The sequence below is a fragment of the Phlebotomus papatasi genome, chromosome 2, assembly GCF_024763615.1.
Source record: "Phlebotomus papatasi isolate M1 chromosome 2, Ppap_2.1, whole genome shotgun sequence".
NCBI lineage: Eukaryota > Metazoa > Arthropoda > Insecta > Diptera > Psychodidae > Phlebotomus > Phlebotomus papatasi.
The window spans coordinates 60,824,784-60,843,383 of record NC_077223.1 but is presented as its reverse complement, the minus strand read 5'-3'; the positions used below and the strand labels follow the sequence as shown (position 1 = coordinate 60,843,383).

The 18,600-nt window shown below is 32.0% G+C and overlaps 2 protein-coding genes and 1 long non-coding RNA gene across 3 annotated transcripts; 1 reads left to right on the top strand and 2 right to left on the bottom strand.

Moving 5' to 3' along the window:
• Positions 1 to 55: 55 nt before the first annotated feature.
• On the bottom strand, positions 56 to 4,252 carry LOC129801968 (protein C19orf12 homolog). Its single transcript, XM_055847472.1, has 3 exons — positions 4,068 to 4,252; positions 3,768 to 3,998; positions 56 to 488 (listed from the first exon to the last, which is right to left on the bottom strand). The coding sequence occupies exons 2-3, from the start codon at positions 3,967 to 3,969 to the stop codon at positions 268 to 270; spliced, it is 423 nt and encodes a 140-aa protein (XP_055703447.1). The 5' UTR covers positions 3,970 to 3,998; positions 4,068 to 4,252; the 3' UTR covers positions 56 to 267.
• Positions 4,253 to 4,287: 35 nt separating this feature from the next.
• On the bottom strand, positions 4,288 to 5,004 carry LOC129801970 (biogenesis of lysosome-related organelles complex 1 subunit 1). Its single transcript, XM_055847473.1, has 3 exons — positions 4,828 to 5,004; positions 4,687 to 4,759; positions 4,288 to 4,582 (listed from the first exon to the last, which is right to left on the bottom strand). Exons 1-3 carry the CDS (start codon positions 4,886 to 4,888, stop codon positions 4,345 to 4,347), a joined length of 372 nt encoding a protein of 123 aa, XP_055703448.1. The 5' UTR covers positions 4,889 to 5,004; the 3' UTR covers positions 4,288 to 4,344.
• A 10-nt stretch (positions 5,005 to 5,014) lies between these two features.
• On the top strand, positions 5,015 to 16,822 carry LOC129801971 (uncharacterized). Its single transcript, XR_008751746.1, has 2 exons — positions 5,015 to 5,208; positions 16,312 to 16,822. It is a non-coding gene; the product is annotated as an uncharacterized LOC129801971 (long non-coding RNA).
• The last annotated feature ends 1,778 nt before the right edge of the window (positions 16,823 to 18,600 follow it).

Sequence of the window (18,600 nt, the reverse complement as noted above, 5' to 3'; positions counted from 1 at the left end):
ACGACTTTTGTGTCTCAAACAGCTGAGACACACGAAGAAAATAAAAAACTTCAAATTTCCAAAAAAAAAAATTTTTTATTGATGTCTTTCAATATTTCCTGGAAAAACCTACAAAATTGTCCTATAAATATCCTATCTTATCTTATGAGTCCACTGCACCAATTTATCACAATGTCATAAGATGTTTTCAGAAAAATAATGGACACAAAAAGTAAGAGAAAAAAAACCCTATTCATGCAAATTGTGTAAAAATATGCAATAGAAAAATTAGTCCACTATTTGGAGGTGCATCTGATTTGTCAAGTAGCGCACAACAGTCTGCATAATGGCTTTCTGCATATTGGGATTGCCCATCACAAGCGATATGGCTATCATGGCATCTCCTGCATCAATGTCCTGAATTGCCCGGCGGAGATGATCAACCAACTCCTGACGCTGTTTACGTGTCATGTCATGCATTATGATTTGGCTTACAGGTCGAAATTTACCTGAAAACCAAACGAAAACATTTTTTTTTAAATGAAGTAAATTTTAAGTAGTACCTTGTATGAAATTTAATAAAATCTGATCACAGTTATTTGCTGAAGTTTTTCACACGACTTGCGAATATAACGGGCGGTTTAATCTACAAAGGATCACTTTTTTCAACAATTGGCCGTTACTATCTGATTTCCAATCGAGCACCAAATATTAACGGCTAAAACGAGACTTGCGAGAACGAGACTGCCATTTCCATATAGTCATTCGAGGAAAGATGGAACACCTTTTTTATATTCAATATTGCGGATACGTTTTGAATGCGAGACAAAGACGAATCTCACTGGTTTATAATTTGAGGACTCTAAATTAAAGATATCAATATTAGAAAAGCCTAGATGAAAATAGTCACTTCGAAAAATAGGATTTAAAAAAAGTTGCATTTTGAGGCACTCAAAAAAAGTGCGGGTGAGATGGAACACCCCTAATTTTAGCAAAATATTTATAGTTTATTTCATTAATTTAGAATAAGAGGGAAGTGATTTTAGACATGAACACTATTTCATTGAATTTATTAGAGTTCATTTTATTTTTCCAGTATAAATGATTTATTTTGTGGAATATGTGGCTCATATACTTCGATGGCAATTTCGCTGAGTGTATAAAGTCAGTCTTACCAGAAATTAAGGGAAAATAATTTCTAAGATTTACTTGAAAAGACTTTGAAGAACATTGACCAAAATTCACACCAGAAGTTTTGCCAAAACTATTAAGTTCCATCTCTCCTCAACCCCCAAATACACGTATTCTTAAAGCGAAATAAAAATTTTTGGCCATTTTTCAGACATCCAAAAAATTCATTTCAATTTTCTCGTACAATTTTAAAGGTAGAAAGCTGTAACTTGAGGGTTTTCATTAGAATGTTGAAGGGTACGAATAGACCAAATGAGGTGGAGATCGTGCATAGGGTGTATGCAGGAGGCGAAATGGCCCATCTCTCCCATTGTTCCAACTCTCCTCGATTGACTATATTTGGTTAGCACTTTATCTTCAAAACTACTAACCGGTCAGCATATTTTTGCTGATCAACTGAGCAAAAATATCCTGAAATCGCTGTCTTTTTCAGATAACTGTGCTCGCTGGGTCCTACAAACGCAGCAAGAATAAAAAATTTCTGATCTAAGAATAATGTTTAAAAATTCCACATTTTTCTGAAAATCCGCATTTGAGTAATGAGAAGTGAGGCTATTTTGTGTTGTGGGTAGAGATGGTAAAATGTCAGAAATTTCACAGCAGTCGCCACCTACTTTAGGCGGAAACTCATGAAATTTCCTGAAATTTACCAACTCTAGTTGTGGGGCTACATTAATATACGATTTTTCTTATATTTCTAAAGGAAGTGAAACCTTACACCTTACAGTTTTATCTTATTTAGCTCCATAATTGTTTTGTAGAGCTAAATTTCACTGAGTTAAATCTTATTTGACTTTAAAAATATACAAAAAAAATTGTATATCAATGTGGCTTCACAGCTCAAAATAACTCCACCTCCTCCCCAATTGATTTGAATTTGGAATTGAAGCCAAAGCTCACTTTTTCATACAAACACGTATGGGAATTTCTTCGCATTTGCAACCGTTACGTGAAATAACTTAAAAGTGGGGCTTGTTCCTCTTTTGTAAGTTACTGATCCATGTGGAGGGATAATTATGTTAGATTTCTGTCTAAATAATTTTTCCCTATCGGCTCTGTGAGCTGAGTAAAGGAGATGGCTTCAATTTCATTGGTTTGTCATTTAAAAAGATTTGCATTTTGGGACATACAAAAAACGTGAGGGAGAGATAGACCACCCTAATTTTGGCCAAATATTTTTCTTTATTTTGCCTAATTTTAAAACCATTGTATTCCGCCTTTCCCAAACTTCTAAATACACGTATTTTTATATTTTCTCGCACAATTTTAAAGGTAGAAATCTGTAACTTCCTTGGTATTCATTAGAATGTTGGAGGTCATAAATAAACCAAACAAGGTGGCGAATTAATTTATAACATTATATAACAAAGATATATTAATTTATTATATTAACAAAGATAAAAAAGATAAAAAAGGTAACAAAGATAAAAAAATGGCGATCGTGTGGAAGATGAAGGCAGCAGACGAAGTGGCCCATTCAACTGTCCCATCTCTCTCCGAATTACTATACATAAAACAAATAGTTGAATATTTTCCAAAAAAAACATCTTAGATTTCAACAAGCTTCAACTTTAAGGTTATGTACAAACTTTAGAAAAAAAGTAACTGAAATTGTAATCGATAAATTGAAGCCTGGATAAATACGATACAGTATAGTTGGCTTACATTAAGATTTTCACATAGCTAATCTGAATTTATTATTGATTTGCATAAAAACCAAATAAGCAATTTTATTCCATAGGTCCTATTTATGTAAATTTTCATATGACTTGAAGCAAAGGACAGTGCGTTATGCAGTTTTGCTTTTATATGACAAAAAGTTGACTGATTTTTTTTAAGTTTATTTATTGAAGAGCTTATCTCTAATGATGCTGAGTAGATTTGAATATCATAACTTTAAATTCGACGCAAGACTAGATATACATTGTACTGCCAAATTATTGTTTAGGATTAAATTACATTGAGCATTTGTGAGAGAAATAATTACACAGCGATTGTGATTTGATAATAAAGATTTGGTTTAAACTTTTAACATGTGATATTATGAGTAGATTTATATTGTCCAGGAAGATTGTTTGAAAAATTAGATAAATGCAATTTTTCCGAGAAATATTGTAGAAAATTTACCATAAAAGATCATGAATATTTTAAAGGGCGTTTTATTTAGAAAATGCCTACAAAAAATAATAAAGAAGGAATAAATTGCTTACACGAACAATCTACATGAAAATTTATTACCAAAAAGTATGGCAAATAACCTTAAATTATAAATTTGATAAAGCTTTGACGGCGCTATCAGCTTTATCGTAATTAATTTTCCCAAGAAATTTTAAAATTAGCGATAGCAATAAAAAGTTCTTCCGAAAATTGTCGCTCGTATTAACAGCGTTCATACAATAATTAGGAAAATGCACAATTTATACGAGAATTGCTGATTTAGGCGACAAGACGTATGAAATAATTTGGCCTACGAAAACTTTATATTAGTACTGAAAAGGAAATGCATCGAGTATACATGGTCAACCGGGTAATTGCAGAATCCTTGAGGTATTTTTACACTTTTATGACTAATTAAAACTCAATGAAAGAAAACTCACCCCGGTTCATGTAAGCTGCTGTGCAGGCTCCAGCCGTCCCTCCAACAGCTATTCCAGCAGGACCCCCTAAAATCCCGCCAATAAAAGCTCCGGCACCACAAACTAACGCAGCTTTTGCACTCCCCTTGACTGTTGCTCTCATGTTTGCCTGATCAGCCAGCTCTGAAGCTGCTTCCAGTAGTTCTTGAGTGTGAATCACCATATTAATGCCTGTTCTGGACAAGTGAATCTCTGTGTAAAGATGTAATCATATTGGTTACAATTCTGGAATCTTCTGATGCAACAGGACAAAGAACTCACGATATTCTCTTGATAGTTGCTTGGCAAGCTCTCAATTCCTACTGAACGCCTTACCCAATAAATCTAGAATTATAATCTCATGCCTGGGAGATTCGGGAGTGACAATCACCAAGAAACAAAAAGAAAAAAGGTCAGAGAAAGCGATAAGAAAATATCAACAAAAAGCTCTGAGGCAAACTGCTAGAAAATCAAAAAGTTCGAATACGAAATCGATGAATTGGAGGAATCCAGATAAAAGCCTAATAGTCTTTGCAACATGCTCTATTTTCATCACAGTCTATTGATTTTCCCTTGCACTTTTGTAGGCAATTTCAAGGGCACCTGTGACACTCCTCAAGTCATTCTCAATACTTCTAGCCCAATTTTCTACATCTCCCAGCTCTTTCAAAGCACTACTGAAGCCTTCAATCAGAAGGAGCCATTGCTGGGTCTGTTTGGCGAAATTCGTAGCCCCCACATGAAGTTGCTTGGCTTCAGCATCGAGTTTTTTCTGATTGAGATAAGCCTGAGCCACTCTGTAACATTTGGAAAAATATTTTTTATATCAATTGCAATAGCAGTGACTTTTGCTAAGGTTTTTAAAGTAATCCCTGAATTGCTTCCTTGAAAAAAGACTTACCCTACGTTTAAATGGTCCACAAGTGCCTGGGTTAACTCATTTGAGGAAGCAATTGCAGCTTTTCTTTTTAAATCTAAATGAAAAAAAGGGAAATTTAACAAACATTTTTATATAAAAAGATACCTCACGATTTTGAATTACCTTGCTCTTCTTTCCTTGCTGCCTGCTTTCCCTGATGCTCCTTGAGCATCGACGAAAGCATTTTCCGTGAAAATAGCTTCCTGTTTTAACAAAATATTGGTAAAATAGAAAACACAAGAAACACTTTGTTTTTGTTTTCCACTCAATCGCTCAATCGAATCGACCAAACTGCTAGAAACCTCTTTGACATTTTTCTTCGAAACTCGAAAGCGTGTGCTTTTTGGGAAGAAAATTACCTTTTCGTGGAAAATTCAGTGAAAACCATGTTCAGACTCGATGCTCTGCCCCAAGTGGACCCAATTGAGGAGCGTCGGAAAGTGAGGGCTGCTGTGAACCAGAATGTTGTGTCATTCGTTGTTGTCTGTGCAGCAATTCGAATAGGTTTGTCTCTTGGCAGGGCCTCGGTGTTCTGTTCATTTTATATGGAGCCAAATGAAGCTCTTCCGAAATTCCGATTTGCGGCGATAGCAGCGCCGACTTGCTTCGGAAAGTGAAATTCTCCGCTGTCATTTCATTAGTGTGTGTGTGTGTGTGTGTGCATGGCGGGCATAACGTCAAGCCTTCTCCGCGGTTTTGTTAAAAAAAAATCAATTTTTAAGCTTTAATTTGAATAAAATTTGTTGAAAACTCGTAAAATAAAAAGTAAATACTCAGTTTGAGTGAAAAAATGCGGTGCATAGTGTGCGGAGTGACAGAGAGAGACTCCCGAAAGGTGTCATTCCACGGGTAAGTAATGTAGTGGAAAATTTTGCTAAAATACTTAAATTCTGTGAAATAGAACTATATGGTGAATCAAATTATCTAAAGTTCAATTAATTAGTGTACATAAGACCTGATAAACTTATGGAAATTGTCAGAAATTCATTAACAATAGGAGAAATTGCGATGTTTCGCGAAATCATTTCATAGGCGGGAGAATTCCCTGAAATCCCAATAAATATTTTATCCGTAGAGCCATAAGACACTTCCATAGGACATTTTTCCCACGATGTTTGGAAAAAATTAAATAAAAATATCTTACAAAATCATTTTCTCTCTCGTAAAGAAAACATAAATTTTTTTTCTTGGTATTTTAACCCATAAAACCCTAAGAAAAAATCATGTAAATTCCAAATTGGCGTAATTTCCAGCACAAGTATTTATTAAAAAAAAAATCAAATTTTCACTTATATCTTATTTAACTGAGCTTCAACAAAATTCTGAGGTTATCCATATATTAATATTTATATATGTAAAATTAATCGCAATTTTTGTGGTAATTTTGTAAAAATTCATTAAATACGTTAAATACGCCAGCGACGATTTTTATGAATTTCTGATTTTCGTTTTTCAACATTTTGGAAAAAACTCCAAAAGCTCCAGAACTTATTTACTACTATTTATTTAGTTATATATATAAAGATAAAAAAATGAGCTAGAAAAAAATTAACATACGTTTCTTTATGTCTCATTTTACAAGAATTCAAGATTTTAATGTTTAATTTACAGCACTATTTTCGTATTTTTACGTATTCTTTGTGAGTTTTCTAAGTCAAAATTTGTTCTTTTCCGCTTTCTAAAAATTTTTGCTAAACATTTAAGATATTAAAGAAATATTCATGCTTCATGTTAGAAGTTATTTCATACTAGGACAGGGAAAAAGTAAATATAGAAAACAAAATTGAATACACAATTAATTTAACCCTTTAATGGATTACGTGGGTCTTGGAATTAGAAAAATAAAATCTTTTCGTATAATTGTATAACTTAAGAAGAATAAATTACCAGAGTTTCAATTCCTTAGATTTAGAAATTTTAGAAAATAGAGTTTATAAAAATTCTTGTTTTAGATAGATTTAGTTTTTCAACGAATTTTAAAAGACGAAACGTGATGTGAAACTCATAAAAATGTGCCATTTTTTCTCTATTTCAATTTAAAAAAAATCTGTTCAAGTACAGGTTACTCTATTTAAATTAAAAAAAAAATAAATCTGTTCAAGTACAGGTTTCTTTCACTTGCTGACAGGCAATAATTTTTTTCTGACTTCATATGAATATCTATGAATTTTCGTGAGAGTGACTATCGCAAACATCATTTTTTTCTAACTCGTCGTTGAAAACCACAAGGCTGAATTTTTACAATTTTAACTGCTCTAACTCCACGAGAAAGCAGTTAAAATTTATTTTCAACTTCTCACCATCCTAGCTGCCATACGGTGAGAGATATTGACTTCCGGTCTTTTATGACCCTCCCGGCACAAGTGCATATACTTCATCGAAATAACTTACTAAAATTATACCGCTATCGATAGAAAAATCGGCATTTTGCATTATTCAAGGTTAAAATTCACCCACTCTGGGGGGCTTAATTTTCAACGGTTTTGGTTAATTTTGGACTTTTTTGAATGGTCTTGAAATTTTGAGCCGGCTGCATCAATCGCAATTGGTGAAGGATCGGTATAGTAACAGTAATAGCTCATTTTTAAAATAATTTTTTCGCATTTTTTCAGTCTTTTGATCGATATAAAAATCAAACGGTGAGAGATATAGACTTGCGGATTCCGGTGACCATCCTAAAATGCCATTACATTGAAACTTGTGTCTTTATTTTTCTACACTCCTCCTTTCTTCGATGGTTATCACCAGAAATCCGTCAAAAATAAGTTTTTTCTAACTTTGCTCAAAATTGGTCTCTTCTCAAATATGATTTCGGATATATTTTGTGGTTATTCCAGCTGAACATTATATCCTTAGGCACCTTTCACCGGCTAAATTGCTATCCTGAATTATTTAAGAGCAAAGTTCCTGATTTACACTCGATTTTGTCAAAATTAAAATATTTATGATTTTTTAAAATACCATTTTTTTAAATACCTTCGTCTTAAACCATTTTCATTTCATAAATGGTTTTATGATGATTTAAAGACAAATTTAAATCGATATTATCTGTATATGTATATCCAAAAATTTTGCGATAAAAAATATAAGGCACAGCTCCTTCTCTTCTGAGCAGCTCGCAAAGCCTCGGACGCTTTTTTAATTAACAATTTCATTGTATTACTATATTCCCTGAAAAACTAGACTCTTAAATTATAATTAATATTATAGGGGAGAGTGCCCATGCTTTACACGGTTTCAAGCTTTAAATTGACTGAATTTTTCCTATGTTTTTCAATAAATATGACTCATCGCTCCCAAAATTCAAAAACTAGGGAAAAGTGTCCTCTTTTTAAAATATATTGCGGAGAAAAAATTATTCAGTAACATAGAAAAAAAAATAGTCATTATAAAGCTTGGGACCGTGTAAAGCATGGGCAATGGGCACTTTCCCCTAATTAGTTTTATTTAATTTTAAAAATGTAGTAAGATTTTAAATATTTTTATAAAAAAAAATAAACGCTTTTATTTAGGGAATGTAGTACTCAATGTTATTGATCCACAGTAAAAAAAAATGAAAATTTTCTAGAAAAATAATTTTAAATTTAAGAAAAATCAAAAGACCACTATAAAAAATCTTGAGTAGATAATGCAAAACCGAGTATATTGTTTTAAAGAGAATAAAATTATCTTTCAAATAAAAAAGAGGGAGAAGAAATCTCAACCCGTTCCCAAGATGGAGCATTTTAAAATTTATATCAAAATTCGCAAATGAGGAATCAAACGCGAGACGTCTGACGCTTTGTACCTCCGGCAAGGAATTTTTTTTGGGTGAAAAAATTGGGGTAGGGGGTAGGGGAAAGTGCCCATGCTTTACACGCTCCCAAGCTTCATAATGACTAATTTTTTACTATGTTACTGAATAAATCTGACTCCGCAATATATTTTAAAAACAGCACACTGTCCCCTAGTTTTTTAATTTTGAGTGCGATGAGTCACATTTATTGAAAAAAAAAATAGGAAAAATTCAGGCATTATAAAGCTTGGGACCGTGTAAAGCATGGGCACTTTCCCCTATATTCAATATTTTATTATTATGTATTTTAACATATGTAAAATTCAAAAACTTCTGAGACCATGAAAAAGCGATTTTAAAATTTTTCGATCGTACTGAGATGGATTGGCCTTTAAGTAGGTTTAATTATTGTCATTTTTCATGCTTAAGAATTTAAATTTAATATACATTTTTTATAATTTTGAAAAATGGGTGGCAAAGCGTCCGAGGGTTTGCGAGCTGCTCAAACACCCGAGAAAAAGTTCTGCCTTATAAGGGAAGAGTACCACGGATCGGAATGCTAAGAGACATGTTCGATTTATTTATTAATATATTTACTAGCTGGTTACAAACATTTTTTATACAAATTATACACTAAGAAAAAAAATCATTTGCTTGCTAATTCTACCCCACTCTCCCCTACTGATAAGGCGAAATAATGAATCTCAAAAGCGTATCGTTAATGTTATTATAAAGTATCTTTTAAAACATTTTTTTTTTAACTTTTTAAGGCCGAAAATGGAAAAATAAGGAGTTAGAAAATAATATTTTTTCTGACTATTTAAAAGAAACATAACTACGAGAATTTTTCCTGCCTTCGATTGTGCCAGATTTTGAAAACTTTAATTTTTCTCTTATTAACTATTGTCTATTAAGTTCAATAAATAAATAGAAGTTCTGTTTTAATAAATACAAGAAAAAGTAGAAAAAAAACTAACATTCAAAGGTAAGCCCTCAGTTCCCTATCGATGGTTGTAGGAAAAAAATTAGGACACTGATGACCCAATAACAGCAATTGGCACCATTTTGCTGCTTTTTTCACTTTCATTCTAAATATTATTCATCCACTCATTTAGTTACTTACTGACTGCTATATTAATAAAAAATCTCAGGGAATAACCTCTAACAAAAATATAATAATGATTCTATATTGAAACGAAATGAAACATAATTTATTATTTATATTATTTTTTAATCATAATATATTCCAATTTATGTAAAAGTCATAAAATGTGCATAAAATTGCATAAAACATTCTGATTTGTTTGTAAATCCCGCTCAACCCGAGCATAAACAGCATAGATTGTCCAAAAAAATTGTAGAGTATATATAACTTATTAGTTATGGTTTAAATCATAAATCGCACAGCTCAAGAATAAAACAGCTAAGATTATACACAAAACCCATACCGTGCAACCATGAAACACTTTGAATTCTGAGTAGAACCCGCACACTAACATTTATCTTTTTATAGTTGAACTGTGCGGGTATTACGCATAATTTCAGCCATTTTGTGTTTTAACTGTGCGGGTTTTATGAACACAGAAAAGTCGCAAGTTTAAACATTTCGCAAAGCTCGAAAGCTTTTCATCCCTTTTATATGGCGATGTTTTAAGTTATTTGTTCAAAATTATATGTAAATAACGACAAAACAAAGTTTAGCGACGAAATTATCAACCAGCTTTAATACAATATTTTGATCTTCATTGAATAAAATGAATTGAATTTAGCATTTCAGTGCCATTTTATGAAATTTATACTCATCTGTCTCTAAATAGATTTTTAATTTATTATTTTAGCTTTCCAAACGATGAAGATAAAAGGCAAGTTTGGCTACAACAGTTGAATTTAAATGGAGGGGTACCACCAAACAGCGTTGTATGCCATGTTCACTTCAATCCGACTGATGTGATTAAGAAACGGCAGAAAAATAAATGGAAGTATTTTTTGGCTCCTGGCGCTATCCCAATTAATAATTTCGAACAGGAATCGAGGATTCAGAACAATATTAATGCTGAAAATGATATCTCAAGCCACGATAACGAAATGATAGAAATAAGGGTCTTGAATCCAACACTAAAAGGAGTTTCAAAAAATGAGGATGTTCCTGTTACGTTGCGTCATAAGATGCGTGGATTGGGAAGTCAAAATTCTTTCACTGAAACCGAAATTCTCAAGAAAAGAAATTTGACTTTGAGCAAACAAATCGCAAATTTACGAACACAAAACAGATTATCGAAGCAGTTGATTCGAAGAAAAAACAGGAAAATTAAAGATCTCGAAGCTCTTATTAATAAGCAACAAGAAGAACTGGCCAAATGTGTGCCAGAGGATACACTTAACCGAAAAATGACTCCACCAATGAAGGAGTTGTTTGACAAAATTATGGGTCGTCAGTCTGACAATCAATATAATGAAATTTTAAAGCGATTTTCAATTGAATTGGACTTCATATCACCAAGAGCATACAGGTAATCTTTAATTCATATTTCATTATTCACTTTTTACACTAATGTATTTGGGTGTAGCTACTCAACCCATTAATAGACTTACATTAGTTTCTTTTCTATATTTTTTCTTAGATTCGTAAGAGCCCAAACAGGGAACAATCTTCCGCATCCACGAACCATAGGAGTCTGGTTCGAAACAATAGAATGCGATCCGGGGTTCACTAAAGAGTCTTTTGAACTCCTAAAATCTCTTTGTGAACACGAGAAGAGTGAAGGCCGTCAAGTTATTTGTCAAATAGCTTTTGATGAGGTATTCATCTTTTCTCATGTACAAAGAATTGGTTCTAAAACATATGGTGAACCATCGTTTGGTGATGTTGTCCTTCCGGAGAATACCACTGTTAGTGCTGGAAGGAGGAAACAAAGAGAGAAGAAAGCTAAGGGAGCCACGCAAATTTTGCTTTTCATGCTCATATCTGTGAACATGACATGGAAAATTCCGATAGGTTATTTTCCCATAAAAAGTCTTAATGCAGACCAGAAAACGGAATTAATTGTTCAAGCCATCTACCGTGCTGAAGATGCAGGAGTTGTTGTCCTAGGTTTAACGTTTGATGGGGCGAGTGTCAACTTTGCAGCCATGAAACAACTTGGTGTTGACATTGAAGAAGAAAGAGAAGTTTATAGCTTCAATTTCCCAGATCGCCATGAGGGTAATAACTCGGAGGGAAATGAAATATTTACTTATCCCGATCCTTGTCATATGGTCAAGCTGATTCGCAACGTTTTCGGTGAATGCAATTTAATTGATAGCGAGGGTCGGGAAATAAGTTTTAAATACATTGTGGAGTTATTTAATCTTCAGAGATCTGTGGGAATAAACTTTAATAACAAACTGAAAAGTGCCCACATTGAATTTTTCAAGAAGAAAATGAATGTTCGTCTGGCAACTCAACTTCTAAGCAACTCTGTTGCCGAAGACATCGATCTATGCCGCCATGAGTTACAACTGCCTCAATTCATGGGAAGTGAAGGGACAACACACTTTATAAGAATTATAAACGCATCCTTCGATATCCTGAACAGCCGTAATATCTCACATACTGGGTAAGCTTTTAAATGGTGAATATAAAATCAAGGTATTCTACAGAAAAGGAAAACAGAGCGTCAAATAAACTTTTAATTTAGAATAATGTTAATTAATAAATTTATTTAGTTTTAACTTTCTTTAGATTAAAGTAAGTTCAAGAGTAAATAATAGTATTATTTTAAATATATTGTTAAAATAATGTTTTTGTGTAATACCAAATTGTCATAAATTTATTACATTAAGATTATTCAGTTGTACTGATACTGATATATCATACATATTACTTATAGCTATAAGACTCCCATCAACGAAGAGAATATAGCTTCAATTGAAAATTTTTGTTCTGAGGCAATAACATACATAAATAACTTACAATTGGTAAGAGGGGATATAACTGAATTGGCCGTCGAGTCAAGCCTGAATACTGGCTTTATTGGCATAAGAACATGCCTGACAAATATACCAAGAATGTTCAAAAAAGTACGTAACTCGGTTCCAGAGGGGTTAAAAACCTACTCCCTCAACCAGGACCATGTGGAAATATTTTTTGGAGCCATTCGGACTCGATTGGGTTCTAACACAAACCCAAGTGTCCTAGAGTTTCGAGCGGCTTACAAAAGGCTCCTCACATATGTACAATTGGAGGAATCCAAGGATGGGGCTAATTGTCTTGGGAATTTGGAAAAAATCATGGTTCTGAGGGTTAATATAAAGAGGAGTGTTGATTATTTAAACGAGGCACAAAAGGTATTTTTTTTATAATGTCTATTCAAATGTCTTAATTTATTATATAATTGGGGAAGTGGGGAAGTAAATAGAATAACTGTACGTTTGTATCTATCATCGTATCATACTTTAAGTAAAATTAAGATAAATATCTACATAGAACATGTAATTTTTTTAGACATAAGTTCTCAACTAGTGCAAAAACCGTGTCAGTCATATATTTCTTTAAAAACAAATAGATTTAGCTTGGACCCGAAATCTTATGGTTTTCATAACTCAGGATCTAATTGTCTAATTTTGATATTCGGTTGCATAAATGAACGTTTCGTTAAATCATATTGAAAGGAACATAACCAGAAAATTGCCAATAATGTAACGTAAAAATTTGAGCTTTAAGAGAATTATGTTTCTTTTATATAAAACTCCTTTGGTTTAACAACAAATGAAAGCTAATAATAAGGAAAGAGCACCACGGGTCTGAATGGTAAAAGACATGCTCCATATTTAGTTAAAAATATAAGCCTCAATATACTGTTCGGTGCTTCTGTTTTTGCTAAAATTGGTCTGTTCATTGTCAATTTAACAATATCAGTGCATTTGAATTTTTAATGTTTACAATAAATTAATAAAAATTGTTGTAATTGCAAACTTGCACTGCACCCTGTACCTCGTATCGTCACGAATTTGGACAGGTGTCTCACGGACAATTGGTTTTATAAATCAAATCTGAACTAATACAGTGAATTCTTTTGAGTGTTAAATGTTAAAAAGTAGCTAATAATTTTTAAAAAAATATTTTATTTAGAGCAACAATATAGCATTAACCTAAAAATCCGAGGAACACTGCCGATAATTGGTGCTCTTCCCTTAAATTAGTTTCTTTTCAATACATTTCAATTATAACTCAAAACTCAAAATATTTATATATTGCAATCGCCCATGTGTTGCCCATATTATGTTCTGTATTGAAAATATCATCTACAGGACAATAAAACCGGCGAACAATTTATAAGTGAAGAACATATGGAATCCGAATTCAGCGAAAAAGAAAAATATCTCGAAGAAGACCATTCAGAAATTGTCGTAGACTACGACAGCACAACAGAAACAGCATTGAAAATATTCACGTTTAATATAACATCCAAAATGATGGAAAAAATTTCATGTGATTGTTGTTGTGTACTCCTATTTCAAGACTATTCTCAAAAACTTCCTTCACAACTGATTATTGATGTGGCAAGATACTGCGAAAATTATATTCGCCGTGGAACGAAAGCCCACGGTGAAAGATCATTTGCTGCCTCGATGAAGGTTTCAGATTTGATCAACGTAACACTTTATAAATTCAAGGATTATTCTTTCGAGCATGATATCCTGCATCTAATAGAAAACGTTGATCATTTTACGAATCTTTTGACAATCTTCATCTCACTTTTTTCGAGTTCTCGAATTCGTCATGAATTTGAAAAAATAAATGATGTAATTTCAGAACGAAGCAAGCTGCACAGTCTAGTGCATTTTAAAAATATGTAAATTTTTAAGAGATTGGTTTCACAAAAAAAAATACGACGTTATATAAATCAATAAAAATAAATGTACATATATTATGTGTTCCAAATTTTTACAGAAAAAATTATATTTTATTATGAAATGACCTAAATGTACGATAAAAATATAAGAACACTAAAATGCTTTATCTTATTTTTAATAACTTCAAAATCTGTTAAAAGTAGACTAAGTTTTCTATTTCTGCATTTATAAAATTGATCGACTTTAAGAAAAAAAGATACGATGAAAAGAAATTTATATGTGTTTCATTACTTTATAATAAAAAATGTATTCTGTTATAAAATAATTATAGTGTATGAAAAGATAAAAATACAAGACAACTAAAATGCTTGTTTTTTTTTATTGTCAAGACTGTATAAATAGAAATTGATCCACTTTAAGAAAAAAAAACATATTGTGAAGAAATTGAAAGATGTGTTCTACTTTTGTCTTAAAGAAAAAAATGTATAATATTATTAAATGATTAAAATATATTTATTAAAACATAACTATATAAAAACACTAAAATGCTTTTTTCTTTTTTTTATTTTTCAAGACTTTCAAATCAGACTTAATTTTCCATTTCTGCATAAATGGAAATTGATCCACTTTATCTTTAAAGACTTCAGATAAGTATGGAAGTAGGGGGGGGTGGGGCTACTTTGAGCTGTGGGGCTAGATAGTTATACTACTTTTTTGTCAATTTTTAAATTAAGCTGATCCTTTCAATTATTTTATTTAGATCTACAATTGTTTTGCCTATCCAAATTACATCATGGTAAAATCGAGTATTCATTAGAAATATGTGAAAAGATCGTATAACAATATAGTTCATAGCTCAAAGTAGCCCCACCTCCCCTTATATTTAAACATTTTTTTATTGCTCAAAGTTTTAGGTTTTGCAACATTTATTCAATTTACATAAAATAAAATAAAAATTTTGTCATTTTGAGACCACTTTAAACACCCAACTTAGCGTTAGTCAGCGCAACACATAACAAATTTATTAAAAGTCATAAAATCAAATTGTTAACAGGTGAGTATAATCCCAAATTAAATGATGAATTTTGAAGAAACAACTTATTTCAAAATTTGTTGGTTTCTAGAAAAAAAACTTTCTCTAAAATTTTCTCCACTACCTTCTAAATAATCCTCCCAAACATAAAGAGAACTTTCCATTATTTGTTTAAAAAAAAGTAAAAGAAAGGAGATATTATAATTTTTATTTTAATATTTCATGCAATATCTCAAGTGGAAAATGAACCATTATTACACTTTATCTTCTAATTAAAAAGTTGAATTAATGTTAAATTTCTATTGGCAATGATATTTAACGAAAAAAAGTCTTTTTTTCAAATTAAAATAAGAGAAGAATATTCCTATGGAAATTCCATGGACATTCCAAAGTAATTCCACGATAGATTATCTACTGGGTTTTATACAATATTAGTGGCAAGAAATGCTAACATGTGGTAAAAAGTGCTCAAATTAATCTTATAATTAAGAATTCTTTAAATTATTATCACTAACAACATTTTACGAACATATTATGACTTAAATTGAGAGCACTGATTGATAAAATCGACTAATATTGAAGTATACACCCAAATATGTTGTGTATTGGTATACATTTTTTTCGGAATGAGTACCACAGCCTAAAATAGACCTCAGACTTTAATCATATTTTGCATAAAGGTGGCTTATTAGATACACTATTGATAAGTCAAAACCATATTTTGATAAGAATCGTAGTTTTTAAACTACAAACCCTAACGGTTGAAAAAGTAGCAATTTTCTATAAGAGTAAGCGAGATGGAGAGTGAAACAAAAAATGGCTTCAACTCCGAAGCCCCAATCACGAGGCCCTGTCTCTTGGTCCATTCTCAGTTCAGGCAGGGATGATCAAATTTATTACATTTTATTACGTCCTTTTTTACAATGCCTGGAATTTTCAAAGAAATTCGTTATTTTCCTTTCAGCTCCATTCTTCATGAAGCAGATGCAACTGAGCTTTTAAACAAATTTGGATGAGATTTTTTTTTTAAATTTCACAGCCAACTAATTAATTTGTAGATGTAATTGACAGTAATTCTAGGAGGCTATGAAACAAACTTTTCAGAGAAAAAACGAAAGTTCTTGGTTGTATTTTCAAAAAGTGTTTAAAGAAATCACAAAATATTTAAATCATTTAAACAAGAAACAGATATCTTCTTATAGTGAAAACAACTAAGTAACATTTTAAATTGTGAGAAAGGTATTTTTACCCTCTGGATCTTCCGAATCTTTGAAAAGCTGCAAGTAAAAAAAATATCTGGTATTTAGAGAAAAGCCTCAAAAATTAGATTTAGAAGTTCTTTTAATTAATTATGTATTGAATTTGATGTTTGTAATGTTGAACTAGTCAAGAATTTAAAAAAGAAAAATAGTTTGTGTAAATAATATTGTTCTCTGGCTAAAACAATGAGATAGATGAAATAAAAAATGTAGAGACTAACTTCTTACGTGTACCTTCTTTCTAACATTATCGTTCAACCGGGATGTTTTAGGGTTGCAATTTTGCAAGAAAATTGCGTCTGCATAGAATCTTCAGCAGTTTTTTCTTGCAGTTTTTTTGCATTGTAGTGCGTCAAAAATGTGAAGAAGTTATTTTATTTTTTTTGACCACAGTGATGGTTTTTAGTGAGTGCATTGGGCTTCAGGCTAATCATTTATGGTCCGTTTAATGTTATTGCCTCAATATTATCAGTGAAAACTAAAGATTCAAAGGCAGGCTTGGCCACATTCGACAGCACACTGCATCCACTGTATCATGTCTTCGTAGAAACCGACATGAAATTTTCAATTGCTCCTCACCCAGGAGGAATGGAGCCAAATACTTGTGATGTGAGGGCTAAATGGTAAGCATTAGGCATAGAAAAAATTGGAAATGGAATTACTTTTGCGAATTCCTCAACAAAATTTCTCATTGAATATTATTCCTTGCACGAAGGCAGAGCGCCTTCCCCTACGTCACGAAGAAAAAATCTGAATTTAACCCTTTCATTAAGGACGATAAGCTTTTCGCAGAAAGAAATTCAACAATAAAATTAAATCGATGCACAAAAATAAATGAAATATCAAACCTCAAATCTAAAAACAACTAAATTCGATTTTAAATTTCTTCTTTTATGGCTCGGGCACACCTTTTAGATCAGAAAATTTCATGAAGTCGAAATTCGAAACCCTTTCTTTCTCACATATTTTGCATATGATTATCTCATTTTTTCACATACCAAATTCGATTGAGCTAAATTGAATTTAGAGTGATGTTTAAAAGAAGAAGAAGAGTGCGAGAGAATGAGATAGACATATGCAAAGCATGTGAAAAAGAAAGCGGGATTCGAATTTAGACTTCGTAAAATTTTCCTGATCTAAAAGTTGTGCTGGAGCAATTACTGCTCGACTCAAAGAGAGAAAGGAGTTAATAGACTTTTTTCCAATTTCTTACCGCTCTGAAGCTTAAACGGTAATGTCCTTTATACTGGCTTCATTCAGACTGGAGGTTTATCCCAGTTCTCAAAGGCCTCAAAAATCTTAATCACAAACAATTTTGTTAATTTTTCAAAATCTAATGGCTAAGTTGTCCTTAATATTCAATCTAAAGCAGCAATTTCCTCAAAAATCTTGCCTTATAAGGAATTAGAGGATATAAGCCTCAGGTCTGAAGCCCGTACTACACATTAGCAGCAATTTTTGTCAAAAATTGCTTTTTTGAAGGAAATTGCTTGCAGCGCTGTAGGTGGAAACGTCAAAATTACTTCCAATGTGTAGAGGCCTTAAAAAACAAAAGATATCGACTTCCGGCCTTCGGTGACCCCTAATAAAAAAAAAACAATATCTCCAGCCGTTTTTTTTTCTTTTTTCCCCCAAAACCTCTCTATCCACTCCAAATACCATGTTTTTTTGGCTTTTCTCAATATTTGCCCAAGATTTTTCTATAATTTTCGGATATATTTTAGAAGTAGTCCAGATGAATATTTCATCCAAACATAGCTATGATCGGAATATTCGCCATTTTGAATTATTGAAGATCGAAGTTCAATCAACTTGGAGGGCTCATTTTTTAACTGATTTGGTTAAATTTGGATTTTTTGAAAAGATATTAAAATTTCAAATCCGGTTGCATCAGTCTTCATCGGAAATGAATCGATTAAGTTCCTTTTTTTATTTTCAAATGCTTATTTATGAATCAAATTGATTTCTAGTAGCCCAGTAAGCACCAAAAGATC

Excerpts from the sequence above, each read along its gene's own strand:
- LOC129801968 (XM_055847472.1), bottom strand. The coding sequence starts at position 3,969 with ATGGTGATTCACACTCAAGAACTACTGGAAGCAGCTTCAGAGCTGGCT. Across the intron at positions 489-3,767 it reads AGCAGCTTACATGAACCGGG|GTAAATTTCGACCTGTAAGC; the intron begins GTGAGTTTTCTT and ends TTTGGTTTTCAG.
- LOC129801970 (XM_055847473.1), bottom strand. The coding sequence starts at position 4,888 with ATGCTTTCGTCGATGCTCAAGGAGCATCAGGGAAAGCAGGCAGCAAGG. Across the intron at positions 4,760-4,827 it reads AGCAAGGAAAGAAGAGCAAG|ATTTAAAAAGAAAAGCTGCA; the intron begins GTAATTCAAAAT and ends TTTTTCATTTAG. Across the intron at positions 4,583-4,686 it reads GTGGACCATTTAAACGTAGG|AGTGGCTCAGGCTTATCTCA; the intron begins GTAAGTCTTTTT and ends CAAATGTTACAG.